This window comes from Sinocyclocheilus anshuiensis, unplaced genomic scaffold, assembly GCF_001515605.1.
Source record: "Sinocyclocheilus anshuiensis isolate Anshui unplaced genomic scaffold, SAMN03320099.WGS_v1.1 scaffold776, whole genome shotgun sequence".
In the NCBI taxonomy this organism is placed as follows: domain Eukaryota; kingdom Metazoa; phylum Chordata; class Actinopteri; order Cypriniformes; family Cyprinidae; genus Sinocyclocheilus; species Sinocyclocheilus anshuiensis.
Window position 1 is genome coordinate 72,821 of NW_015555808.1, and position 27,962 is coordinate 100,782.

At 37.6% G+C, this 27,962-nt stretch overlaps 3 protein-coding genes across 8 annotated transcripts in view; 2 read left to right on the forward strand and 1 right to left on the reverse strand.

The window, feature by feature from the left end:
* Window positions 1–2,071, forward strand: part of LOC107675112 (costars family protein ABRACL) — a 4,532-nt gene extending 2,461 nt beyond the window's left edge. Inside the window, exons 2-4 of one of the 2 annotated variants that reach the window (XM_016469339.1) lie at window positions 204–273; window positions 867–1,076; window positions 1,202–2,071. In XM_016469339.1, coding sequence (XP_016324825.1) covers window positions 213–273; window positions 867–1,051 — 246 coding nt within the window. In that variant the 5' untranslated portion in view covers window positions 204–212 and the 3' untranslated portion in view covers window positions 1,052–1,076; window positions 1,202–2,071. Of the gene's footprint in view, window positions 1–203; window positions 274–866 lie in introns of both variants that reach the window. The other variant, XM_016469337.1, reaches the window with a different exon arrangement.
* A 513-nt stretch (window positions 2,072–2,584) lies between these two features.
* Window positions 2,585–9,593, forward strand: LOC107675110 (headcase protein homolog). Of its 4 annotated transcripts, none has more exons than XM_016469332.1 (5): window positions 2,585–3,023; window positions 4,456–4,485; window positions 4,576–5,688; window positions 7,692–7,846; window positions 8,888–9,593. In XM_016469332.1, the coding sequence occupies exons 1-5, from the start codon at window positions 2,831–2,833 to the stop codon at window positions 9,050–9,052; spliced, it is 1,656 nt and encodes a 551-aa protein (XP_016324818.1). In that variant the 5' UTR covers window positions 2,585–2,830; the 3' UTR covers window positions 9,053–9,593. The 4 variants fall into 4 exon arrangements, with proteins under 4 accessions (XP_016324818.1, XP_016324820.1, XP_016324819.1 ...); XM_016469334.1 differs by having other exon boundaries at window positions 2,585–2,987; XM_016469333.1 differs by lacking the exon at window positions 4,456–4,485.
* A 3,638-nt stretch (window positions 9,594–13,231) lies between these two features.
* Window positions 13,232–27,779, reverse strand: LOC107675104 (beta-taxilin-like). 2 transcript variants are annotated; one of them, XM_016469323.1, is made up of 10 exons: window positions 27,597–27,779; window positions 25,987–26,272; window positions 25,208–25,299; window positions 24,519–24,689; window positions 19,823–20,017; window positions 18,109–18,228; window positions 17,279–17,353; window positions 15,899–15,991; window positions 15,301–15,396; window positions 13,232–15,221 (listed from the first exon to the last, which is right to left on the reverse strand). In XM_016469323.1, exons 2-10 carry the CDS (start codon window positions 26,267–26,269, stop codon window positions 13,713–13,715), a joined length of 2,634 nt encoding a protein of 877 aa, XP_016324809.1. In that variant the 5' UTR covers window positions 26,270–26,272; window positions 27,597–27,779; the 3' UTR covers window positions 13,232–13,712. The 2 variants fall into 2 exon arrangements, with proteins under 2 accessions (XP_016324809.1, XP_016324810.1); XM_016469324.1 differs by lacking the exon at window positions 17,279–17,353 and adding an exon at window positions 17,413–17,487.
* Between the last annotated feature and the right edge of the window lie 183 nt (window positions 27,780–27,962).

Sequence of the window (27,962 nt, forward strand, 5' to 3'; positions counted from 1 at the left end):
GTTTAATTGGGGTTGGAGCTAAACTCTTCAGGACACCGGCCCTCCAGGACCGAGTTTGGGCACCCCTGGTATATCCTAAAGCAGGGCTGTCAGGGCTAAAACCTCCAGGACCGCGTTTGGACAGCCCTGTCCTAAAGTCTTTCAATGACTGAATACAGTAAAATAGACTAAGTTAAAATATTAACATGCATGTATACTTTCAGTGACAAAAAATGAATGTGGAACATGAAGTTACACTGCTCGTTGATGAGATTCGTCGATTGGGCAGTAAAAGTAAGTCTTGTGCAGTTTTTGATCAACATCATTGTTAAGGGATAAAGTCTGAGACCACGAGTGAAAATGCTTCTTTTTACCCGTTTTCCCTATTCCAAATTATGATATTAAAATTTGAGTGAAATGTTGAATCGGAAATTATATGGTATGGTATGGTATGATCTGCTTTTCTATTAATTAATTTCTGCATCTTATACACTATCTAATTAAGATTTTTTTTTCAATGTTTTTGAAAGAAGTATTTTATTCTCACCAAGGCTGCATTTATTCGATCAAATTATTGTAAATATTATTCACATTTAAAATAACTGTTTTCTAGTTTAATATATTTTAAACTGTAATTTATTCCTGCGATGGCAAAGCTGAATTTTCAGCAGTCATAACTCCAGTCTTTAGTCATTTAGTTTCTATTAGTTGACATACAAATGCAGGTGTCATTGTGGTATTTGGCTCTCTGAGATCTTTTGAGATATGCTAACACTGATTCTATGTTGTTTTAGTGCTTTATTAAGTACACAAATGTTAATTGGATACGTTCAGGGTTGTTAATGAATGATTTAGAGTGAGCCTTGACCACTCTCGCTGTCTCACAGACGCAGATGGGAAGATCAGCGTCAAATTTGGAGTCTTGTTTAATGATGACCAGTGCGCCAACCTCTTTGAAGCTCTGGTCGGAACGCTGAAAGCGGCCAAGCGAAAGAAGCTCATCGCGTTCGAAGGGGAGCTCTTACTGCAAGGAGTTCACGACAACGTTGATGTCATATTACTGCGGGACTGAATTTAACAGTCTTCTCTAAACTCAAGTAAAAAGTGCAGATGTGTTTTTGACATGTCATTGCTACATTTTGATATAGAAATATACTTGAGAATGTAACATTTTTGTATACTGGATTGGAATATTTTTATACAGCAACTTTCTCTCTCTCAGGGGAGTGATCTGCACAAAGTTTTTGAAAAGTAGCAATCTTCCCTGTTTAAACACCTCAACAGCCATATCATTAAAATATCATAACAGTTATAGTGTGCATGATCATGTTATTGGTTTTCTGGAACTGAATAAATTCATCAAACATTGTTTTCAACCTATTTGAAATGAATATCCACATGGGTTAATATCAATTTTACAGATTATACTGTACCTCTGATGTCCTATTCTGACTGTATTGATTGTAGACTGCATAATTGCTGTCTACAGTAATCATGAGGTTGTTTCTTTGCAGTGCCATTACTGTGAGATGATTAATTTCAGGCATAGTCAATGAAGTTATCTGTGCCATTTTATCTCAAATGCTGAGAAACATAAATGGTAGCATTTATCTGCTGTATGATTTTCTGGAATTAAATGTTTAAAAAAACAACCAAGTTCAACAAATCATCAGAACTGCTCCGTGTGATATTCTGTTTTATAAAGCTCTTGCAAAAACATCTCCACATTGTACTTGTGCTGTTCTTGTTATTTATGTATAATGTTGTAGGACTCCCAATGGTGCAGTTTGTGTCATTTCAAGCTCAGGAAGACCTTAGCATGACTAGCAATAGGAAATAAATTAATTAAATAGAGGGGAGTGTGTTTATAAATTTCTACTCGTCATTATGAGGATTATGCCAGAATGACTGCAGAATAAACTTGGAATTGTTATTTTATTGTATTTTTTAATGATAAATGTATGAACATTTAAAACTGACTTTAACCTTAGTGTGTATTTGGATTTCTACGTTGCTGCCTTAGTCTTATGATGGTTCATCTGCTTCTCAAATGGCTGGAGACAGTTTATTTTAAAGTGCAATAAACTCTGTCATATAAATGCATGAACTGGAGTTAAGACTTGTATTTCACATTTCTGACTTTTTATCTTTGAATCAATGAGCATAGTTAAAATGGACATTTAGAGATTTGATTTTCAATTTTTGAAAGGCATTTGCACCTAAAGTGACTGGATAGAGTACTTCTTTAGTATACCTTACAAGGTTCCAGGTGATACAGCTGTGAAGAACCATTTCTGGATTATTTAAAGCACATAATGGTTCTCTAATCTAAAAATATTCTCCAATGAAATTTAGCTGGAAAAACCATTTTAAGTTTTAATTAGACCCTTGATTTTTAAGAATATCATGTCGAACAGCAAACATAAGGTTTTATCTCGTTAGATAACAACTCCAAAAGCATGTTTATCACTTGTAAAGCCATATATGGCAAAGCACTTATGACTTTAATAATTTTAGCAGTGTGTCGATTATTTGCTCGGGACTCCCTCTTAGGTCTGTGCTATTAATAACTGAGCTCTAGGTCTGGATCAGAGATGGAGGCGGGGCCAGAGGAACATTCTCTCTTCAGAGCAGGAATCAAAACAAGAGAGGGACTCGCCTTCCTCATGGTGTACCTCTGCTGTCAAGATTGCCTGCGCACATCTGGAGGATGATGATGTTCGAACTGTAACATCTGCATCCCCCGTGCATTACAGTTCGCAGTGAATTCGCCAAGCACCCTCGACATGATATCCGCAGAAATGCTCGGTGGCGGTCGCTGACAGGCTGCATTCATACTGAGCACACCATTATGCCCAACCAAAAAAGTAACAAGGGGAAGAGAAATAAACGCACGAACAGTAGCGGGGACGAGCAAGAAAATGGAGCCTCTGCGTCTGCGGTTACAGGAGGAATTGCCACGGTGTTGATTGGAGCGACAGCGGGTCCGCCGAGCGACAATAGAAGTGGTAAGAACGTCACTTCAGTGAACGTTCTACCAAATGGTACGTTTCTCTGAACGTTACCTTCCTTTTAATGTTCCTTCGCTTGCAGCAACTTGTTTTGTGCGCGTGTCATCACCATCAGAATTGTTAGGACATTGCCTGGAGCTTTCCGTGTTTTCACTTATCGTCCTGCACAAGGTGGTTGCTTAGGCCTTGTTCAAGGGAAGATGCACTTGGAATAGAGTTGCATGCGACTTGGGGATCAGTGTTGTGTATATGTTGTGTAATGGCAGGTCATATCACCCTAATGATGTGCAGTTAAGAGTGTTTAAAAATGCATAGAATCGCGTTGGCGCTTGAGAGAATGGTAGTGGTATCTATCTTTGAGTGGCAGTTATGAATAATGAAATATTTACAGCAAGGGCTGTTGAATATCACGGCCCCTTTATATTCAGTACTACAGCATGATGTTTATTTTATTATTTTTTATTACTAGGCTATTTTTTGACAGATAGCAAATAGGTTTTAGGCAAATTGTACGAACAAAAAATAGTTCAGAAAACTTTTTGCAGGTTATTAAATGATGCATATGCTGCAATCTGGACTGCAACCGCTTTTATGAATGGAGCGGAGCTACAGGGCTGTTCCTAAATGCGTTCAAAACGTGCTTTAATCACCTGACTCCACTCCATGTTTTCATTTTAACTTGTGAGAGAAACCCAGTCAGAGCGATTATTGAGAAAACAGAAGCATGTTTGTTGCTGCAGCCGAATTTATACAACTTTGCTTCGGTGTCTTCCAGAGAAAACACATGGACACAGTTCTGTCACTCCATACTTACATAGTCTGGATTGAAAGGTAGTGAACAAACAGAATTAAAAAAGAAAAAGCAGCGCTGTCCAATCAAATTTGAGGAATGAAGCTCTGTTGTATAATTGTCTTTCTCTGTCTCTCATGAGACACACATTCAGACTTCATTCATAGCAGTGTTGCGTAATATTTGTTCTATTTGAGTGGGATTTGCATCCACAGAGTTATCATAAATAAAAAGTTTTGTATTGAATGTACTGACATTGAACATACTGCCAGTGAAGCTGATTGAATCACACAGTCTATAAATAGATGTTCGTTCATGAATTTGGTGAAGGTTTGCTTTATTCAAATGTTTTTTGGGTTGATTTATTAATTCAGTCATTATTTTTTACATTAGCGTACAAAACATTTACCTCATGTAAAATAACAATATATATATATATTTTTAGCAATATAAGGCATTGTAAACGGCATTACAGATATTTTAACATATAGGAACCCAGAAATATAAATCCTCACGCTCATGTTGTTCCAAGCTCATATTTTTTTCCTGGGACACAAAAGAAGATATTAGGCAAAATAACAGCCTAAGTCACCATTCACTTTCATTGCATCTTCTTTTTACCTACAATGAAAGTGAATCACTTTAACATCTCTTTTTCTTTTCCACTGAATAAAGAAAGTCATACTGGTTTGGAACGATATGAGGGTGAGTAAATGATGAAATCATTTTCATTTTTAGGTGAGCTATTGCATTGCATTAAACCTAAATTAATATAATCTTCACTGTGTTTGGCAGAGGCCCCATGTGCCACCCCATTAGTGTGCAGTCTGGGCCGTCCCATTGACCTTGAGAAGGACGACTACCAGCGTGTGGTGTGCAACAGTGAACTCTGCCCTTACAGCAATTGGATGCACCTGCAGTGCTTCTATGAGTGGGAGAGCAGCATCCTGGTACAGTTCAACTGCATCGGCCGGGCCCGCAGCTGGAACGAGAAGCAGTGCCGACAGAACATGTGGACCAAAAAGGGCTACGATCTGGCCTTCCGTTTCTGCTCCTGCCGCTGCGGCCAGGGACACCTTAAAAAAGACACGGACTGGTACCAGGTGAAACGCATGCAGGACGAGCGCAAGAAAAAGTTGCCGGAGAAAGGGAACGGGAAGCCCAGCTGTTCTGCCTCCGGAGGTGGCGCTTGCGGTGGAGGTGGTCTGGAAGCTGCCGATGAGCCTAAGAAAGGGAAATCATCTGCAAGCCATAAGCTAGCGCATCGTGGCTCCAGTCAGGAACTGTCTCACAGACAATCAGCAGATTGGCAGAACTCTCAGGAGAGATGTCACGCTGGTCCTCCCAATGCCGTCGGCGGGGTTTCCCACGGGCTCCGGTCCCCTTGCGAATCCCCCACTCAGTCCCCTCCTTCAGGCTTCTCCTCCTTTTTCCCCCAGTCCCTCAGTGGCCCGCGGAGTTCGAGGCACCTGGGTGAGTTTCTTAAGAACGCGGTTCATACGGAAGGCCACAGGAAGCATTTGCTGTCCGGAGGTGGTGTGGCACGTGGCGGGGCTCAACTTGAGCAGGGAGCCGCTAACATGTGCCTCCCTCGGCTTTCTCCCGGAGACAACCCTGTGCAGTTCTTAAGGAGGCTGGATCTTTCTGAGCTGCTCGCGCACATTCCCCGCCACAAGCTTAACACCTATCATGTGCGAATGGAGGACGATGCCCAGGCCGGGCAGGGAGAGGATCTCAGGAAGTTCATCCTCTCTGCGCTCAGTGCGAGTCACCGCAATGTGGTGAACTGTGCCCTCTGCCATCACACCCTGCCCATCTTTGAGCAGTTCCCTTTAGTGGATGGAACGCTGTTCCTGAGCCCTTCACGCCATGATGAAATTGAGTACGATGTACCTTGCCATTTACAAGGTGAGCGAATTCACTATTCGCACTCAGAATGAGCCGTTTCTCATTTACTTCTCATATTTTTTTTTTAATATTAGTGTGGAAAGTGTTATTTTACATCAGTGTCCCATAAACATCTACAATAGTGTCCCATAAAATTTCTCAGCTCACAAGTTTTAAGGAGTTAATTTGAACTTAAGTTCTGTTTAAATTCAATTTTCATTAATTTAAACAAGTTTCAGTTAATGCAAACTTCCTGAATTATTTTAAGTTTGAACATTGTTGTTGTAACGGAGCCGACGAGACGAGAGGCGTGCGGATCCATATGCAAGCTTTTATTAATAAACATGGTCAAAAAACACAGGCAGGGTCGAACAACAGCAAACAGGTATGGCACAGGCAAGACAAAAGAGCAATCCAAAACGGGCTTGAGTCAGACGACAGCGAACGTTATCCAGAGGGCTTGACAAGACAGATAATCCGTAAACGTGAGCAATAGTCCAGGCGAGGGGCAAACACAGTCCAAAACGGCAAGGCAAAAGGTAAATCAAAGATACGCGGGCAAGAATCAGAAACCAGGAAACACAATGAGACTAGACTGAGACTAGGAACTGAGACTTGAAACTAAGACAGGGAAATGGCTCTGTAAAGTGCTATCACTTGGAGAGCGATAAACGCAGACAATACTCGGCGTTGAGTGATGGTGTGAGACTGATTTATATAGTGTGTGTTATTGGTAGCAGCTGTGTGTGATTGGTTTCAGGTGAGCTTGTGATTAGTGCAATGGAGCATGGGAAATGTAGTCCAGGGTGATGTGTAACAGTCTGTGTAGTGTGAGAGTCCATGTGGAGAGTGGGTGACCTCTGGTGGTGAGTGAATGGAAGTTTATAGACCGGATTCGTGACAGTTGTATTAATTTAAGCTTGCTCAGTGTAGTTTGTTCTGTAGAAATACACTCAGTCACTTTAATATCATAAATTCTTAAGACAAATCATTTACATTTCTTCATTTGGCAGACACTTATTATATAAAGCAGCTTAGACTGCATTTAGAGTGTACATTTTTTCACTATCAATTTTATGACATCCTTTTTTACTTTTAAAATATTGAGTAAAAATATAAATTAGGGATGCACAGAATTAGGGATTCAGAATTGTTTGCTAGGCAATATATTTAAAAAAATTTTTTTTATCAGTATTGGTTATTTAATTGTTCATGCTCATTTCTTATTTTTTAACATTTCGATTACTTTTGTCATATTCTAACATTCATTTAAAGTTAATCTTTAAAAACACGAATAATTCAGTAACATTGTCAAGTGTCATCTTAAACTAATCTCATTACGAATATCCATTTTCATAATGTACATTATAATGTTGTGATGCTTAAATTCACAATGTAGCATTTAAAATAATTAATTACATTTTTTTTTTTAGCATTTTTGTTAATAAATTGTATAGAATTTAATATTTCCCTTTTTTTTGGTTAGCAGCTATAACATGAAAATAATGATTCAACAAATGTTTAGTATTGATGTATTTACAGTAGTGATATTATCAATATACCTAAAATAAAAATATCAGTTAGTACCTTGTTTTTGGTATTGGTTCACATTGCCATTTTTTTCATCTAGTCTCTTTTGCCCTGGTTAGAAAAGAGTTTGTTGACTTTTTTGCTAAAATACCAAGAACAGCAAAAACTTTTCCATTCCCAGCTTTTCCATTTTTATTAAATAACGTTGAGCAGAGTCAGTTGATAAACTGTGCATGATATTAATTTTACCATAGCAAAAACAATTCAAGTATCATTAAGACTAAAGCAGTTTTGAGCAAAGTACCAAAATATAAATTACTTTGAGTTGTTTGGGAATCGAGCAAACCCTTTTCTTCTTCTAATAAAGAAGCAAAGCAGCTGTGACAGATAATAATGCTTTGATCATGGCATATCATTCAATCCATATTAGAATATATTTGAATTCATTAGAGTCTAATTGCAGTTTAAAAGGGTTTTCTGTTTATGTTCTAAAGGGAGGTTGATGCACCTTTATGCCATCTGTGTGGACTGCCTGGAAGGAGTGCACAAAATCGTGTGTATAAAGTGCAAGTCCAGGTGGGATGGAAGCTGGCACCAGCTGGGCACAATGTACACATATGACATACTGGCTGCATCACCATGCTGCCAGGTAATCAGTTTGTTTGTGCTCCTAAATTACTAAATGATATATATATTATAGTGGAGATCAAAATTAGAGAACAATCTATAAATACTAGAACAAAATTAGAGAACAGTAACCATTGTAGCCGGAAAGAAAATTACAACTAAAATTTTGGATGGTTACAGCTGTCAGAAATTAGTAGGAAGTGTGTAGAGGCCCCTGCTTTGAGTGACTTCAGCACATCTGCGGCTGCAAGGACATCACTAGATTCTCACACTGCGCTGGTGTGATCTTGGTCCACTCTTCTTCCAGTCTCTTCCATGGTTCACTTACTGTAGTGGGTTTCTTAGCCATAACTTTGTTGCCAAGGATTTCCCAGAAATCTTTAATCGGGTTTAGATCAGGACTCTTGAGCGGGCCATTTTATTATTTCAGTGTTCTTGGCTTCAAGGAACTGCTTTACCCATTTTGTACCTTTCACTGACTTCTTTACGCACTTGGGATTCAGTGTTTCCCAAGTTTGACGTGGAACATAATGTTTCCCATCAGACCCAAATAAATTAAACAAGAAATTACAGATTTGGAATGACAAAATTCTCATGCAGTGGCTGAAAAGTTCATCCCTTTGGCCTTCATCTGTACAACGTCCTGTTGCAGGGTTTCAGTCACCTTAGAGCAGCCCGCCATCGTGCAATCTCAGTGAATATTGCAGGAATGCTGTCAGTTAAATAGGAAATTGGCACCATATACCAGATTAACACCAATAACTTGAAGGTATCTGTAAGTGTTCCCTACATTTTTTAAATTTTTTTTTTAAATCTAATTTTTATCATCGGCAATCTTATATTCTCAATAAGTTTTTTATACTGTGCTTCAGAATAAAATTCATTTATGAAATATGCTTAAAAAACTGCCCTTCTACTTTAAATGGAACCAAGCAGTGACCTTGAAATTTAGGAAACGGTAAGTCTAATTTTGATCTCCACTATGTATATATAGTGTATATATGTATATATATATAAAACCAAAGTTCTGTTTTAAATGCACCACCACTCTCTGTCTGCCTAGGCCCGGCTGAACTGCAAGCATTGTGGGAAACCTGTCATAGATGTACGTGTGGGCATGCAGTATTTCTCTGAGTACAGCAATGTACAGCAGTGTCCTCACTGTGGCAATCTGGACTATCACTTTGTAAAGCCATTCTCCTCGTTCAAAGTTCTCGAAGCTTATTGACAAAAGTTGCATTTGCATGCTAGTATTTTTCCCTGTTTTTTCTATTGATAGAATTACTTATTTTGGGCTCTTGTCGACACTTTGTGTGGAATTAGTTCTCTTTAGGAACAAAATAGAAAGAATCAAAGCATACGATGCTGATCGTCAAAGAGCGTGTCTTTTATTAAGAGAAAAAGGGTGTGCTTTTGTGTATATACTGACGCCATCCTTGAAATGTTTGAGCTTGCATTTAAAAAACAAAGCAACAATACTGTGACAAGTGAATGTATCTCTGTATGCCAAATTTGCTCTTTTGTACAAAACAAAACAAAACAAGAAAACAATAAAATACATAAAAGGATCCTTCTTTTTCACAGAGTAATTATTAATTATTCTATGGCTTGGTCAGTTATCTTTTTGATCTCAATCTCACCCACCCAGGGCCTGTCTGCATAATTCCTGTTTTCCATATCAAATAGCTATGCTCAATGAACATCATTATTGCAGATGAAGCAGCTTCTTTGCTAAAATGAGGAGGCACTCTCATGTGGACAACCTTTGGTTTGTGAATCTTGGAAGACAAAGACGCTTATTGAGTGAGAGAAATAAATAAATTTTTAGGTAAAATTGAAATGTACTAGAACAATATGTGGACTTTTGTGGAAACAGTAACTACCGCATGGTTGTTATTGTCTAATAATAAAGCATCCCTAAAAAATGTATACAATAAGCATCTATAAAATGTCAGTTAACATTTACCAGACCATTAGATCTGCTGGACTTTTGTTGGCCATGATTTTGTCTGCTAAAAATTACAATTTTAAAGCCTTATAAATATATGTCTAGGATTATATCTCTACAAAAGCCAAACACAGTAGCTACACATTACTACTACATACAGTAACTCAAGATCAGATGATCTAAAGTGTACTCAGTTGTCTACCCAAAGCTAAGTGAACACTATTTTTAATGTGTGCATTTTTTAATGCCTTTATATTTTATGCTTCAGGTTAAAAGTCAAGTTAAGTACAGACCCGCTGGCTTTCACATTCCCACTCATTACCATAACTGCTGCTCCTGATATAAATTCACATTCTTTTAGAAGCCAGGACTGCCTGCAGGTATAACTCAGACTTGCTCTGAATCTTCAATTTTAAACAAAGTGTAGTTTGTTCCTACAGAACAAATGTATTTGGGTCTGCTTGTGTATTTGTATGTGTTTAATAGGACAAAGGCGGCTTCTTTGTATATGTGGAGGGATGCTGTACAACTGAAATATATCCAAATTATATTTCTATTCGACCTGCAATGCTTTAGTATGTGTACAAGGTACAGGTTCTGTAATCCAGAGTGGACAATTATGTAAAAGCATTTCTATATAAATACAGGTCAATATATATTCACTTGCAGGTATAGACAGACACTGAATTATTTTGAACAGCATAAGCATGAAAGCTGCTTGCCTTTTTAGGCTGTTTCCATGGCAACTGATGCTTGAGTAAAAATCATGGTGTGCAATAGGAGTTACTGTATGCCAGTGACCAGCAGTTAACATAATTTATCATCAGTCTAACTTATTTTGAAAGTCCTTTTATTAGAAGATGCCCAAAATGTAATTTGGGGTTAATCACAAATTGTTCTAAGCCTAAGCACATAACCTGTCCTGCTGCATTTGTGCTATCAGTATGAATAATTCTTCAAATTGTGTGGTTTATTGAGAAGAGGTGTGTTTTTAGGAGTGTGCGATATTTATCATCTACGATAACAATTGTTGTTTTAACGATGTGTGAGCTGAGATTATGGTGTATAACTCATTTTGAAAAAACAAAAAAAAAAACCCACCTTGAGAGTCCAAAAGCAATTACTGCGTGATGAAGCTTATAATGCAGTTATAATGCCCTTATAATTTAAGTTATGAAAAAAATATCCCTGTATATATTTTTTAATAATAATTATATATGATCAGTAATATCACACAAGCAAAAGGGCTGTTTTCCCGAATATTATTCGCAAAAGTGATATTAATTTAATAGATATTTTGCGTCAGAGAAGCAAGTGCGCAGCCATCTTTAGAATTTTGTCTTTGAACTTCCGTTTTTTGCGGTATATAGCATCGGTGTTGAAGAGTAATTAGCTGGTGAAGTGGATTTGCTTATTGCCGAGTTAATGAAAGTTATGTGATGTGCATTGTAGCTAACATTCGAGGCAGATATCTTAACAAATATCAATAGACCGGGAAGATTTTAAAATGAGAGGTTCATTCATAGGATAAATGTGACCCTGGACATAAGTCATAAGTAGCACGGGTAAATTTGTAGCAATAGCCAAAAATACACTGTATGGGTCAAAATGATCAATTTTTCTTTTATGCCAAAAATCATTAGGATATTAAGTAAAGATCATGTTCCATTAAGATATTTTGTAAATTTCCTACCGTAAATATATCAAAAATGTTTTATCATTAGTAATATGCATTGCTAAAGACTTCATTTGGACAACTTTAAAGGCGATTTTCTCAATTTTTTTGCACCCTCCAGATTTTCAAATAGTATCTCTGCCAAATATCCTAACAAACCATACATCAATGGAAAGCTTATTTATAAAGCTTTCAGATAATGGGTAAATCTCAATTTTTAAAAATTGACCCTTATGACTGGTTTTGTGGTCCAGGGTCACAAATTTGTGCGACCTTACCTTCACGCTGTGGAAATACAAACCGGAAGACAGCTAGAAGACAAGCGCAGCGGCAGTGCTAATTATTTGGTTCCACAGTTTTTGCTGATTTTCGTTCTTTTTTATGTTTAAACTTTGTGTAAGTTATTTATTTTTTATTAGGCATATAGCATGGTGTATATAGGCCTAATAAAAGTCGTCAAATAAAGCGCGCACATCCATAATAAAAAGTGCCTCACACGGCTCCGGCGGGTGAATAAATGCCTCCTGTAGTGAATCCATGCATTTTTGCAAGAAAAATATCCATATTTCAAACATAATAAACACTTTTCTCTCACTTCCGTTATCTGTCATACGCGGAAGCCGTTCCGGCGGATGACGTAAGACGTCGGCGTTGCGTGATTAGTGACGAACGCGGAGAGAGAACAAAACAAAATGCCAGTCATGAATTAGAAGTACAAACCGAGGATTTGCAAAGAAAAATGTCAGAGGATTTCGATATAAACCAAGAGGAGACTGGTTTTCCATTGCTAAAGTAAGGAAACTTTACTTCTCTCCTCTGCTCCTACAAACAAATTTGCGAGACTAGCATATCTCAGAGGCGCGCGCGCTGCTCATACGTGCTTCGTCATCCGCCGGAACGGCTTTCGCATATGACAGATAACGGAAGTGAGAGAAAAGTGTTTATTACCTTTGAAATATGGATATTTTTCTTACAAAAACGCATGGATTCACTACAGGAGGAATGAGCTCTGCTGACCCTGCCCCTCTCTTCCGAGCTGCTCTCAGAGAGACTGTTTACTTTAGCTGCATTCATTGTGAAACTTGCTAATTAGCATATTATTAGGAAAGGTGATTTGCAAAGATTCATTAAAAAAACCTTTAACCTTTAAAAATACTCACTTCTGTAGGTGAAGCTGGATCACGAATGATTCACGCGAACATAGACGCATTTAGGTAGATTGGGGGCACATTCCCTTCAAAAACAAATGTAATCCACTGCATCTTCAGCGGCTCAGATGTCGGGAGTAAATGATGACTGCTACGTTCATTATTACATCCACCAACAGAACACCTCAATCGCTTAGGAGTCATTCTTGTCTACATCTGCTGCGGCGGTGAAACACTGGAGGACTGATGACAGCTCACTCAGGGCGGGTCTAAGGTAAGATGCCGTGCTGAAACGCTACTGTCAATCAAACTATCGTGGGCGGGGCCTGTTTTTGTGATGTCACACAGACAGGCATCTGAGATCGGCTCGATTTGAGAAAGGGGTAAAGATTTTAGTAGATTAAAAAAAAACACTGGGTGGATTTTTATCATTATAGGGTGGTTGTGTACACACACTGCCAACACACATTTCAGTTCAAACAACTTGTAAAAGTGCATGTAGCATCCAATGACCCCTTTAAGTAGCACCGTCCAGAACATTGGAAAACCTATTTTTTAGCTGCTTTTCACACAGTGCTTTACATTTAAATTGTATTAGTCATATAACCAAATGTCTTTGTGAAAGAGAACATTTTGTAAGATTGTCAAGAACAGATGTTTATTTGAAGGTACTAAGAAGTATTACAAGAGGAAAAAAGTATCACACTCATAAAGCTAAAAATGTATCTTTATAAACTTTCATAAAGGAACGTGTCCTACGACCAGTCTGTCATCATCTGTATTAACTTAAGGCCAATTCACACTGCACAGACAGACACAGACCAATGCCGACCGAGTACAGTAGGTCTACGTCACTTCTCAGACGTTCCAAGACTCGATAAATGCTAATTCAACATTCTGTTGGCAAAAACAAGCACAGACCAACACCAACAGATGCTGACAGGAGTAACAGACTGATCAGACAAAACCTTACGAATGTGTCCGTTGCCTTTTATTGCCATCTGTCAGTGCAGTGTGAATTGGTCTTTAAACTTGTCAACAGCCAGACTTGTCTAACTACACAAACAATCTAATCTAGAAATTATAAAAAAAAACTTCTTTGGTAATACATTTTGGCTTAGCTTTTATTCTGACCCTTTGCAGAACCTTTCTTCTTGGCTGAACCTTGTTTTTTAGGCTGGGCTTTGCCGGCCTTCGCTTTTGCCTCTTGGGATTTTGAGGCTTTAGGTTTGGTCGCCTGTGCTTTGGGTTCCTCAGAGGCAGCTGCAGCTTTCTCAACGTGCTCCTCTTTGAGGGGCTCTTGTTTGGGCAGCTCTGGTTCAGGTAGCTCAGTTTTAACAGCTTCATCTTTGCACTCTTCTTTCATGACAGGCTTTGGCAGCTCCTGTTTGAGGGGCTCTTGTTTGGGAGGCTCTTGTTCAGGTAGCTCAGGTTTAACAGCTTCAAGTTTGCACTCTTCTTTCATGACAGGCTTTGGCTGCTCCTGTTTGAGGGGCTCTTGTTTGAGAGGCTCTGGTTTAGGTAGCTCAGGTTTGACAGCTTCATGTTTGCACTCTTTTATGACAGGCTTCGGCTGCTCCTCTTTGAGGGGCTGTTGTTTGGGAGGCTCTGGTTCAGGTAGCTCAGGTTTAACAGCTTCATATTTGCACTCTTCTTTCATGACAGGTTTTGGCTGCTCCTCTTTGAGGGGCTGTTGTTTGGGAGGCTCTGGTTCAGGTAGCTCAGGTTTTACAGCTTCAACTTTGCACTCTTCTTTCATGACAGGTTTTGGCTGCTCCTCTTTGAGGGGCTGTTGTTTGGGAGGCTCTGGTTCAGGTAGCTCAGGTTTTACAGCTTCAACTTTGCACTCTTCTTTCATGACAGGTTTTGGCTGCTCCTCTTTGAGGGGCTGTTGTTTGGGAGGCTCTGGTTCAGGTAGCTCAGGTTTAACTGCTTCATCTTTGCACTCTTCTTTCATGACAGGCTTTGACTGAGTGGATTCCTGTTCGACTGTCTCTTCTGCTTTTGTCGCCTCTTCCTGGCTTGGTTCCTCTTTGACTGACTCTTGTTTTCCTGTCTGTTGTTCAGTGATCTCTGGTTGTAGAGGCTCTTGAGAAAGTTTGGATTCCGTCTCAGGTTTGGTGGGTTCAGGATTTGTGGGTACTAATGACTTCTCTTCATTTACACTAACAACCTCTGGTTTGTTTTCTTCTGTGGTAGAGGGTTCATCTTGTATTGATTCTGGTTTATCTGCTAGTTCAGAGGATTCAAGTTTGGTAGCCTCAGGATTTGCTGGAATCTTTTGTGCCATCTCCTCTTCCTCACTATCAGATTCTCCAGCATCATCTGTTATGGAACTTACCAAGGAAGCTGCAAACTCCTGCAGACGGATCTGCTCCTCTCGCAGCCTCTTCATCTCTGCGGTCAACATGGGGTTGGGAGCTGACTTAGGAAGTTGGACAAGCTCTGGAAGCTCATCTACTTGGGGCAAATCCACTGCAGGTGCTAGAGTTGCCTTTTCTGAGGACCGTATTTCTTTAATTTTGATATATAAACTTTTTCTTTCATCCTGCAGTGCTCGGCACAGAGTCTCTAGACGGTCAATTTTCAAAGTGAAGAGTTCAAACTCTTTGGCCTTTTCTGATCTCTGTTGGAGTGGAGTTAATCAGTTAGTAAGTGAAACGCTAATGATAATCAGATATTGACAAGTCATGTGTGTACATTACCTCGTCAATCATTTCAACAAGAGCTTTATTGCAGCTTTCAAACCGTGTCTTCCATATGTTTGACTCCTTTTCCAGCTTCTTCATCTTCTTTGTCATCTGTTCAAATAAAAACGTAATCAGCATAAGACTTATATTCTTTAAAATAGACAAAGGCATTTTAAATTGTTCACTGCAAAAAAAAAATCCTATTCTTAACAAAAGTGTTTTTGTCTATTTTTACAGGGAAAATGTCCAAAAATCCTTGAAGAAAGACACATTTACTGGAAACAATAATGTATAAGAGATTAAGACTTGTTTTCAGAGATTGTAGCATTAATACGAGTGTATTTTATCTTATTGCATCGGCAGATTTGTCTCTTGTTTAAGTATAAACAAGTTAAAATAAAGTGGAAAAATCTGACAGTGCAAAATACACCTTTAAATAAACTTTTTCTGGAAGAAAAAGTCTTAATATCTTATGCAGTGTTGCTTCTCAAGTAAATTTATCATTTAGATATTTTCACTGGAATACAAGTAAAAAACGAATAAGTTGTTTTTCACACTTTTTTCCTATTAACATTTGGCTCTAGACAGTAAAAGTGTGCATAACAAAACAAACCTTGTCCATCTCCTGTTTGAAAGTGATGTAAATTTCATTGCTTTTTGCTAGTGTGTTCTGGAACTCATCAAACTTCTGGGAGTACAACACAATCTGTACGAAGAGAATTAGTGTTAGCAGCATTCAGAAAATCATTGTAAATTAATACCTTGGAGTACAGTAAGAGAAACATGCATGATGACAATGACATTTGTACTTATCAGCTTGGCCTTCCTTTTAAATTTTATATATTTATATATTGATATTATTTTGGAAAAAGAAAAAAAAGTTCAAAATTTGTTCTTTCCTATGCATGTATGTATGTATTTATTTATTTATGAAGCGTGAATTAATACATTAATGAACGGATAAATAAATATTTAAATATTTATTTGTTTTTATTCATTCATACATCCATTAATTTACTTATTCATTCTTCTGTTTACATTATGGACCTGATGTAAAGATGAAAGAGTTAATCGCTGATGTTGCAGCTGCACTTTACCCAATCCATCTGTAATTAGTCAAGGCAAATGTTCCAGTCAAAAACACAAAGCTTTAAATAAGTGAACACTTTCTGCAATGACAATGAGTGTGTAATGTGTAAGGCATCACTTATTATTTATAATAGCAGCAGTGAAACTCATCCAGGTCGTATTTACTGTTCAGCACTTGTGACGCTTGTGAACTATAATAATTCACTGAAATGATATATTTCTGTCTGTGTTGTCACAATAGAGCCATGAGAGAGGGGAAGCCTTCATTCAGCCATCAACATAATTAACCCAAATTCAAGAGCTTCATCATCTTTGTTGATTCGGAGACAGTGAGATGTTGTCACATTCATTTCCTTAAAGAATTAACCAGTATCTACATGATTTCTCTGCTCTAAGACAGAATAATGTTTCTCAATATGCACCAGTTTTATGATGTTTTTGTGTCTTTTTTGTTGCTGGAAAACCTCAGCCCTTATTTATTGTAAAGGAAAAAAGCGATCAATATGTTCTTCAGAATTTCTCCTTTTGTGTTCCACTGAAGAAAAAAGTCATACAGGTTTGGAACGACGTGAGGGTGAGTAAATGAATTACACACACAGTGAGTAAATTTTTGGGTAAACTATTTCTTGAGGCACTTAAAAGTCCTTTATTATGGTCTACACAGAACTGTAAAGCTCTCATTATTGCTTTTCATAAACATCCGTCTGTAATTTATCTATCCATCTCAACTGAAATGTATCCAGACAGTGCAATTGCTCCTAATGGCTATGAATCATCACCATAAATTGCCTTTTAAAGATTGATTGGTGTATGTGGTTTGTCACACAGCTCAGCGAGAGAAATACCACAGCTAGAGAGGAGAGAGTGTTGGATTGTGGCTAATGCCACAGCGATAGATATTCACCTGGGCCTGCATGACAGTGTGCTGCTCTTTCAGCTCTTTAGCCTGTAGTTTCCACTCTGCAGCCTGAGTGAGTAACTGGTTAAACACAAGACACACACACAAACAGGTGAGAGAGACCGAGAACTCGGTATTACCTGTTTCTTCATCTGTAACTCCTGCTCCCTCATTGTGTAGCATTTCTTTGTTTTTTCAATAGCCTCTTTAAGCAACTAACAACATAAACGGTGAGATGTTAACATGTGCCAATTCTTAAGATTCACTGAAACATTTTTATAAAGGGGTCCAAAATTAACTTTTTGCCACTTGTGAGAACATTTAAGTTATTAATATAGGCTATAAAATATTTATACTTCTTTTTTTTTTTTTTTAACTTATTTTTTGGATATTTTGTCACTTGAGATGAGCAAGTGACTTTGTATCACAAAAATATTGTAATTTTGTTTCAATACCTTTATGAGGTATATTTCACATATGTGTTGCCACATGGAATTATAGGGACAAAACAAAGATCCAAGATAAACGTTTGATGGAAAATTTCACTGAGAAGACTTGCAATTCACACCAGATGTTTTCTTTAGCTGACAGCTTCATTTGAATGACACATTCATCACTTCACTTATCAGGAAAGGTCTGAAAGCTTGATATATTATGTTGCAGTTTCTTTTACAAGCCAGTTATTAATTGCATTTTGGCACTTGATGATTGTTGATTTTAGACCCTGCTTGTAATTCAATTCATTGTAAGCATGCAACATGCAAATGAATTTGCCTGCCCTTCATTTTACTTGAGGCAAATCTGAAGAGCCAGAATAGGAGATCTGTGTGTCTTACATATTCCTTCTCCCTTTTGTGCTTCTCTTCAGCTTGACTGAGGAGCATGTTGGCTTCTTCCAGCTTGGCATCAGACAGTTTCTGCTGTAGATCTCTGTGTTTGAAGATCTTCTCTAAACTCTGCATAAAAATACAGAATATTCATTTAGACGCAATGGGGTCATAGCAGATTTTATTTCTTTAATTCCATTCCATTGTCCAAACCACTTGTCCTAATTCGGGTCATGGGGATGCTGGATTTTCTTTTCTTTTATTTTTGTAGTTTCCTTTTCCAGCTTTTGTAATTTCTGGGAACAACATTTAACGCAGTACATTTTAACATTGAAAATGTGTGCTTGTCTCTGATACACCACACGCAAAACATGTTCCAGGATCAACATCCTTTGTTGTTCTTGGAACAGCTTTCGCATCAATCCTTTTACACCTAAAATCAGAGGGTGGTGATTGGTCAATAGGGATGTTGTTCCAGGAACATGTTCTTGTGTAAATCATATTAAGCATGAGGCACCACCCTCATATGGTGTGTGTCTCTACCGCAGCCAGCAGAGGGCAGTAGAGACACACTGCACAATTTATTCTCGAGTCAGTTACATTCTTGGGGTCTGATTTAGCCCACCACACAGCAGTGTGTGAGCAGTCTCTGTGGTAGCCATCAGCATGACAGATTGAGTTTAACTTCCCCACACATCAGGCTTGTCATTCCACCGGTCGATCCTCATGTGATTAGATACAGAATACAGAGTGTTCTACAAGGTGCAATATTCACTGTCAAACCAGGCGTGAATCACTGAGTCAAAGTCAAAAAATACAAGTATCTGCTGTGCATATAGCAGGTTTAGAAAGTGTGAGTGTGTAGTTTCCTCCACCTCGTGTTGTGAAATTACAGCTCTGGCAGCTCTAAAACATGCATATGTTTGTATGCATAGTGACTGTAAAAATTGCGCATGTAAACTACCAGTCAAAAATTTGGAATCATTTTGTAAAGTTTTTGAAAATCTCTTATGCTCACTAAGGCTGCACTTGATCAAAAATACTCGTATAGACAAAAGTTATTTTAAATTGTAATAATATTTCACAAAATTACTGTTTTTACTATTTTTGATCAAATAAATGTAGCCTTGGTGAGCATAAGAGACTTCATATGACATTAAAAAAAGGCTTAATTATTCAGAATTTTTGACTGTAATGTAATTGCAGAGTTTGAAATACGTTTGGAACCCCAGTAATGGCTCATTAAACTTTTCAGATGGACCAGAACAAAAAAATCAAATCGGATGTATTATCAAATGTATCACAATCACTTATGGTGCACACTTCTAATCTCCAAAATCTAATCTCGACTGTGCCTCGGGGTGCAGCTTTAAATGGATTTGTGACTGAATCGCTTTGACAGATGTGTTAGATATTGGGGTGTTTGAAATACTCAATTCATTTTGCTGGCTTTCGTTGCACAGGTCTTCGGTCTGCTTCACACCACAAGCATATATTTATTTTAGGGCCCGCATTAACAGGTTACAGTCTTCACACTGCCCACATAAACAGCACAGTGCTGTGTAGCTGGAAATATAGAGTTCTGTTATGCAGCAGAAGCACTGTGAAAGGTGGGCCTGCTGTAGCTCTGCTTATGTGTGGATTTAATGCATTTCAAATCTAGATGGTATGTGTACTGATATGTCTTGTGTGTTTGATGTAATGTGTTGATTTCTGTCGGTACCTGTTCTCTCCGCTCATACTGCTCTATGATGGTCTTGAGTTTGCTGGCCAGATCACTGTTCTCTTGGCATAGCTTGTTGTTGCGGTTACTGTGCTGCTCGATCTGATTCTGAATGTCCACCAGCGTGCTCTGGAAATGAGCTGTGATCTCCTTCCGATTCATTTCATCCTCCCGCAGTCTTTGCAGACTCTCCTCCTGCAGGGAAAAAGAGAGAAGGAAACGAGTGGGAAATCTGGGAATGTGCAGTCTTAAGTGAGGAAAGCAATCTAGATCTAGTATTACGTGAGGGTGTGAGATGGAGCTGTGACTAGATGGTAAAGTCAAATAATGTATTGTATTTAAATAGCATTCTGTAGAAGAAATGACAGTGATGGAAATTATATTTGAAACATGTGTGGAATAAAACGGCCAACTCTTACTAAAGCTTATTTCATAGTTTGCATTTTATATAGCCTAAATACAAACAGTTATATAAAAGTTTGTATTTGACATCTGGATTGAACACAAGTGATATTCACCATGATTTGTTTTTGGTTGTTGCTTCATTCATAACTACATATTTCATCTTAGTCATGCTAACAGTGTTGTCACTATTTAAAAAAAATTTTGTTAATTAAAATAAATCTCAAATAATATAAATATTAGATGAAAAACCTAAACTTAAAAACACTTAAACGAAAATTAGAAATAAGCTAATCTAAGTTGAAGTACTAAAATGACTAAAACTAAAACTGATATAAAATGCATTAAATCTAAATAAATATAAATATTAAGAACCAATATAAACATTAAATTTAAACCAATAGAAACCAATAAAAACATATTATATTTTTATGAAAATTCAAAATATGAATAAATACTATAATAGCATGGAAATAGCATTAAATAACTGGTTGATAAACATGCAAATTTTTTAAATTAAACTTTATTAGTGGCAAAATTATTTAATGTGGTGGAAATTACTGTAACTAATCTACATATGTTACAAATGAATAAAAATGTACATTTTCATTATTTATTGTGTGGAAATGATTGATAAATGCACAATGGTTTATGTTTTTCACTTATTTTTAGATTATGATCATTCTAAAAAATATAAGATATTAAATATAATATAATATTTTCATGATGGATTTTTGTATTTTCATATTAACACAGATTGGATGTCTGTGTCTGGGATTATTTAACATAAAATATATAAAAAGGCATTTGAGAAGTAACAAAGTTTACAAGAGAGTTGTAATGCAACCTTCGTTTAAAAAAAATTAAATGTATTATTTTTAATAAAAGTAGTATGTCAGTACGGAACAACCTTTTGGAAGGGGCTTTTATTTTATATAGTGAAAAGTGAAAGGAAGTTGAGAAGAGAGAGGGAATGGACATGTTATAGGCCAGACTCGAACCTGAGTGGCCCACATGAGCACCATAGCTCAACATGTCCAAAGCAGGTGCACTAACCACTACTTTAACTGCACTATTTCTACCTTACAAGGTCTGAGTGGTGAAGGCTAGCTAATGATGTTAATGACATATTAAGCTATATGAGATCTATATTTGTGGCACTAAATAAACAATATTATCCTTTTTTAGTATCTGGGATTGGACGTGTGAATGTTAAACAGGCCTGCCATCCAATGTGTGCGCTTTGTAAACATGAGCTCTTGTTTCAGAAGCGCCAGCTTCCTGACTCAGCCATTCGTAAGGAATCCACACATGGAGTGTTCCTCTCCAGGGCTGAATCCGTTTGCCTGCCTGTGTTTACACATGGCATGAGTCTCAAGCTCCCACCTGGGAAAGGTGAAGCTGTATTACCACTACGCAAACTCATCAGGGAGGTGAATCACTCACATAAGCGCAAAGGAAATGACCCCAGATTAAATCTAATGTACGGTCCTCATAGCTGAGAGTTGCACCTACACACAGGGCTTAGATGTTCTTCTCTGACCCGCTCATTAATGGCTTCCATAATACTTGAATAAAATTGACTGGGGAGTGAACAAGGTCAAAGCCAGCCTCTAGGGAAGGATAGCATCAACTTCCAAAGGCATGCAGAGTTCATATTAGAGCAAGAGTTTCATATCTTCCATGCCCGGAGGAGAAAAAACAACACAAACATGATTCGAAAGCTCCTCTGAGTCACCTTACAGACCACAAAAACAGAAAAAAAGTGTGTGTGTGTGTGTGTGTGTGTGTGTGTGGATGCTGGGACAAAAACCACTACCTTTTCTTATACAATGTCCTCCAGCACCTTTTCGTTGAATAGTACAAATGGACTGAAATCAGTTGCTGAACTGCAAAGAGAAAATGGCTCCAGGTGCTTTGCACAAGATTCATAACATCTTTCATATTATATACACATTCACCAAATGGAGGTGAAATTGTTTCTTGGAAGGCAACATAATTAGTTGGCAGAGTGAAAGAAATGAGTGGACTGCTATATCTGACAACTGGAAACATTTCAAGTGCTGAATAACAGTTTTGTAAAATGATAAATATGGCATCTCAGTTGAGAGAGGCATTCACAAATTAGGTTGCAGTTTTTAATATTCAGAACCGTTTTACATGAATCAAAAACATACAGCACGATCAGTGAAGTCTGATTCCCAAGCTCTAATGAACCGGATCTTTTAAAGAATAAAAAAAATACAGATTCCCTTGTTAATGACTCTTATGAGTCTATTCTTTTTATTGAATCAAACACATAGCGTGAACGTGAATGGTGAAGGTAGTGATGGGAGAAACAAAGCTTTTTGAAACCCTGAATAATTTGCCTTTGCAAAATGATTCACTGTTTCGATGCTCTCAAAACACCACAGGATGGTGGCACCTGCTGGTCAAAAGGGTGTAATTGCAATGAAAACTAATCCTGAATATGTATAATGACACCTTTTACAAATCACTTGTAAATGTTTTCACAAAGAGTATCTATTAAATATAACCAAATAATTAAACACTATTAAATATGACGTTCCGTCAAATTTGTGTTATTTTATTTATGAATGTGTAATGCATATGTGTTATTGGGCGGGGCTTGGCAAACTAGGTAGCAATTAAATATTGTTCACCCTTTTGTATTACTCACGCATATTAAAATACATTACATTTATTAAAAATGAACTTACATTATAAAACTGACCCAAGATCTGTTAAAACTATCACTCGTTCTTCGGTTCACACTCAAACAATATTAAATCTTTTTAAGGAGTTGCACTATTAAATCCATTATGCAGAATTCAGCAGATTTCACCTCAAAATTAGCACAGAAAATATAAAAAACTCTCTCTGAGATGTAGATGTAGTCACTGTAGCACCAACAGAATGGAAGAACAGGAGGCCATGGCCTCTGCAGTGATTTGAGCCAGTGAGACATTCTCTTTGACGTTCGATTTATAAAAGAAGGGCAAATGCCACTGAAGCTCAGTAACGCTATCCCTCTTGTCATAGTGACCTGTCAGCAGCACTTTGAGTCTGAGAAGTCAGTGTCTCATCGAGGCAGAGACACAGAGTCACTGCAGTAACGTCCCACTGGGCTCTAAGACGCTGTCTCCTCAGAAGGAAGTTGAGTCGACTCAGTCTCAGCAATCAAAACACTGACACAGGTAACAGGATAACAGGAAAACAAGTCAGATGCTCAACACTCTCCCACATGTCAAACAAGTTACGGTCTGTTATTGTGGTCTTACTGTATCGATTTCAGATAAATGTACCCCTAAATGGCACATAAAAACAAAACACTGATCGTTTTTACAAGTTATTCTTTCTAAGTGGTTCTTGTCTCATATTTAGCAATATTTCAAGTAAGCATTTGACCTATAATACTCTTTTTTTGTTTGTTTAGTGATAGAAAAATAGCAACATCCCCCATAAATACAGTATAATCTTATGCAAATATGAGACAATTGAAGTGTTGAGTATTGAGTATACTGGCCAATTGAGTATTATTATAAAGCAACTGAATAAAGAGTATTATTATTATTTTTGAAAAACTGCAACAGTTTGCTTTTGTGGTCAACTAATTTACCCAACAGAGCCTATATATAAAAAAACATACTAAAATATATAAAATAATGTTATTAAAAAAACCCTAAAGGTTTAAAGAGTATATTTAATTATGCAGCTGTGAATTTTTAATGAAATTTTTTGTTGTAGTTTAGCATTTTTATTTGCGTTATCAGACTACTGTTCAAAAGACTGGGGTCAGTAATATTTTTTGATGTGTTTGAAAGAGGTCTCGTATGCTTTCAAAGGCTACATTAATTTGATTACAAATACAGTAAAAATAATACAATTGTGAAATATGATTACAATTTTAATATGTCATTTTTATAAATGTAATTTACTCCAGTTTTAAGTGTTACTGAAATACGCTTATTTGGTGCTCATAAAACATTTATTATTATTTTCAAAGTTGAAATTATAATATTTTTGTGGAAGCCATGATTTTTTTCAAGATTTTTTGATGAATAGAAATTTTAAAAGAACAGCTGGCCCCTTAACTGACCCCAAACATTTGAATGGCATAAAAAAATAGGCATAATTATTTTAAAAACAGAATGAATTCAGACAAAATAATGTATGTTTCTTTTCATAAATACATAAAAACATACACAAAAATAAACCTACCAAGATATACCATAGCTTGACTTTTCTTTCACAACTCAATTCTCTTAAAACTGTCAGCAGATCATGTTCTCACCTTCAGTGTCCTGTTATGTCTCTGAAGCTCCCTGCAGAGCATCTCCAGCTTGCTGCGGGCCAGAATGGCTCGACTGTGCTCGAACTGAAGCTGATCTCTCTGCTTGCCCAGAAGACCCTGTCTCTGCTGAAGCTGCTCCAGCTGTTTCTTCTCAGTCCTGTGTTCCTCCACCTGCCCCATATGCACAAAACACACACATGTGTGATCCGTACATCCTCTTATACACGGCTTTAACACCTCTGGCTGGTCTAAAGCTGCTTTAGATAATGTCTGTCTGGTTGTCCTCAAGAGGATTTTGGAATGACGGGCCCTTTGTTTATTTCTGAGAACAAGATCTGGTTATGTCAAAACTGGGAGAATTACTCGTAGTCTTCCATCATATGTTCTTTTCTACGTGTCCCTGTCATTATCTTTGTGTTCTCAAATTGAAGAGAGTGTTGTGGCTTTCTTGTGTGGCATATGGCCTTGTGTTCAGACTCGCATATTCAGCCCAGAGCATTGAATATTTAGGTCATCGCAGTATCAGTGAAACCACTCTTAACATCACACCAGGCGTTCTTTTATTTTCTCTCCGTGTCAATCCAGTTTGCGTTCTATTTGTTTCCTCTTAACTGTCCTCCATGCATTGTTGTTGTCGGCGGTGAAAACTGTTCAGAGAGCGGCGTTCTCTCATGGGTCTGGATACTCACCAACTCAGTGTATTTCTTCAACACCATTTCCACTTTCTCTTCTGGTGAGGCGAGCTTGTTCAGGCTTTGCAATAAGGATGCGGCCTCTTTACCTACGAGACAAGCGTTTTCCGTTCAGATCAGAGAAAGAGAAGATAAAGAAGATGAGCGGAAGCCCACAAGGGAGAACGGAGAGTTCTGCATGCAAGCTTCAAAATAAATCAACGGGAGAAGTGGTGAAATCACAGCGTGATAGTGTTTACTACGATAAATTTGTTGAGAGAAGCAAACAAGGCACAAGTTGTATACTCAGCCTAAAGGGGATAGTTCATCCAAAAATGAAAACGCTGTCATTATTTATTCACTCTCTTGTCATTCCAAACCTTATGGTTGTCTTTTAGAATGATTTCTGAAGGTTCACATGACAATGAAGACTGGATTATTGGCTGCTGAAAATTCAGCTTTGTCATCACTGGAATTCTTTTTGAAATATGTTTAAATAGAAAACAGTTATTTTAAATGACTTTTTTTGCTGTATTTTTTGATTAACTTGATGTGGCACATTGTAATTTATTATTTATGTGGTTGTCAACCTTAAAATGGCACCTATTTCAAAGAATGTGTTTCAAAGTCAAATTTCTTGACCAATTATTGACTGATTTGGCAATACTAGGGGATGTTTTATGATGCTGAGCAAAATGAAAATTCTCTTTGTGAGGTTTAGACTTTTAGTTTGTCTGTTTAATCTCAAGACGTTTCCTCTGTTTATCAAACGAACAGAAGAAAGGCAGATTGCTCACCCAGGCCCTTGAGGAGTTTCTTATCAGCTTTTTGCTCCTTCTCTGGACTGGCACCAGCTTCTTGTGGGTCAGCCTCTTCATCAGCCTTTGCCTCCTCTTCCTTTTTCTCCTCAGACTCCAGGATGGAGATCTGCTCCTGCATCAGGCTCGATGCCGCTCCATACGTGTTGATTATATCCTCTAACTGCCGGCTGAAGTCCTCCATGGGGTCCACTGGCTGCTCCTCAGGGTCATTGACTTGTTCATTGGCGTTCTCAGAGGTCTGGTCACTGCCCTCCATCATATGCTGCAAAAATCAAGTTAAATATATCATAAAAGTGCTTCATAAGAAAGCAGATTGATTAGCAGAGGTACAGCCAATTCCTTGATTACACTCTTAGCTTGATGCTGAAATGAGATTGTTGAAATTAATGAGAAGTGATTATGCATTACTTGTAGAGAGGTTTGAAATGACTCCCTGAAATCACCAGCCACTAAAGTGAAGACGGATGGCTTTTGGCCAGTTTGTGGTATGTTTGCATAAATAGAGGGAATTTATGTTCGATATGCATGAGGTTGTTTGTAAGAAATGGGAATTTAAATTTGGGGAAATTAAAGAAAATTTGATTAATGTATTTGCCTTAGGCAGAAACAATACGGATAATAGAGAAGTGACCTTGAAAAATAAATAATTGCAGAAATGTAAAAATGGAAATAACTGAAGGGAAATGTAAAGTAATTTGTCTATACAATAACGATGGCCAATTTAATTAGTTATATCTATCTCTTTGTCTTGTTTTGATTTTTTACATGTACTGATATTTTGTTAATATTTCTAAATATGTTTATATATATATGTATATATGCGTGTGTGTGTGTGTGTGTATGTGTGTGTATGTGTGTGTGTGTGTGTGTGTGTGTGTTTATATTTATATTATGTATTATGCTCACAAATATATTGCATTTATTTGATCAAAAATACAGTAAAAAGCCGCTTGTGACACAGAAGGCTAGAGGACGGGGTGTGGAGAAAATAGCACAAATCACAGTGGCAGAGTATCGCTGAGCCTCTAAATCTGATGTGTCACTGATAACGCCAGGCCTGAAGCCCTTCAGCTCTACACAGCTGATTTCATGTGGAATGAACTCTGAGATTCCAGAGGTTGTTTATGTCCAAGCTCTGTTGCTTATCAGGTTAAAATTATAGCCCCCATTCCAAACCCCATGTGCATGCATCCACCCCTCCTCCTCACCCATCATTCCTCCTCCTTCAGCAACATGGCACCTGTTGTGAAGCCACACGCTATTTTTGGACCCTCTAAATATGGACAAGCTATTTCTTATTCTAACCACGTACACTCTGATGTCAATGGTAGCAGTTTTACACAAAGTGGAAAAAACTATAACTATTCTAAACATCAGTTTACATCTAAACAAGGCTAACAGTGAAGCACATAAGCACATTGGTTTTGTCTTCATATTACTTAATCATAATAATGAAACCACACTATAATGACTGAAACAAAATGTACAGTCAAATAAATCCAACCAAAAGTTTCTCAAAGACACACTGGTGACATTCAGCTCAACATCAACTAAAGTTAAATAAAATAGGACAGCTCAAGACTTACCCTACACGTGTCTGTTCGGGGTTGAATAGAAAAGGAGGACAATGAACCAGCCAGTCCACAGTTTTATCAGAGTGAAAGAGAGAGGTAAGGAGGGTCCAAAAGGACTCAAGACAACAGCTGACAGCACGAGCCCCTCAAAATAACCTCCACTGGAACACCAATGGAAGCGTTGTCCAAACACTCTGAAAGAATCGGCCTGTCAAGATCTTTCTACTCAGGCTTTTCAGGAAGACAGCTGAGGAGCTAATTTTGTAGTATCCTTTGAAAGGCTTCAGACTTGTTATTATAGATAGTTATCTACTATACTTATCTACTATAGATCTACTAATCCAAACTTCATTCTGGTTTAGAACTGGAAGTTGGTTG

Bases quoted from the DNA above. Each gene is read 5' to 3' on its own strand.
- LOC107675110 (XM_016469332.1), top strand. From the start codon at position 2,831: ATGCCCAACCAAAAAAGTAACAAGGGGAAGAGAAATAAACGCACGAAC. The intron at 4,486-4,575 runs GTGAGTAAATGA...TGTGTTTGGCAG, and splicing joins TGGTTTGGAACGATATGAGG to AGGCCCCATGTGCCACCCCA. The intron at 5,689-7,691 runs GTGAGCGAATTC...TATGTTCTAAAG, and splicing joins TGTACCTTGCCATTTACAAG to GGAGGTTGATGCACCTTTAT.
- LOC107675104 (XM_016469323.1), bottom strand. From the start codon at position 26,269: ATGATGGAGGGCAGTGACCAGACCTCTGAGAACGCCAATGAACAAGTC. The intron at 18,229-19,822 runs GTACCGACAGAA...ATTTTTATGCAG, and splicing joins AGTATGAGCGGAGAGAACAG to AGTTTAGAGAAGATCTTCAA. The intron at 17,354-18,108 runs GTAAGACACACA...GTGTTTAACCAG, and splicing joins ACAAAAGGGAGAAGGAATAT to TTACTCACTCAGGCTGCAGA.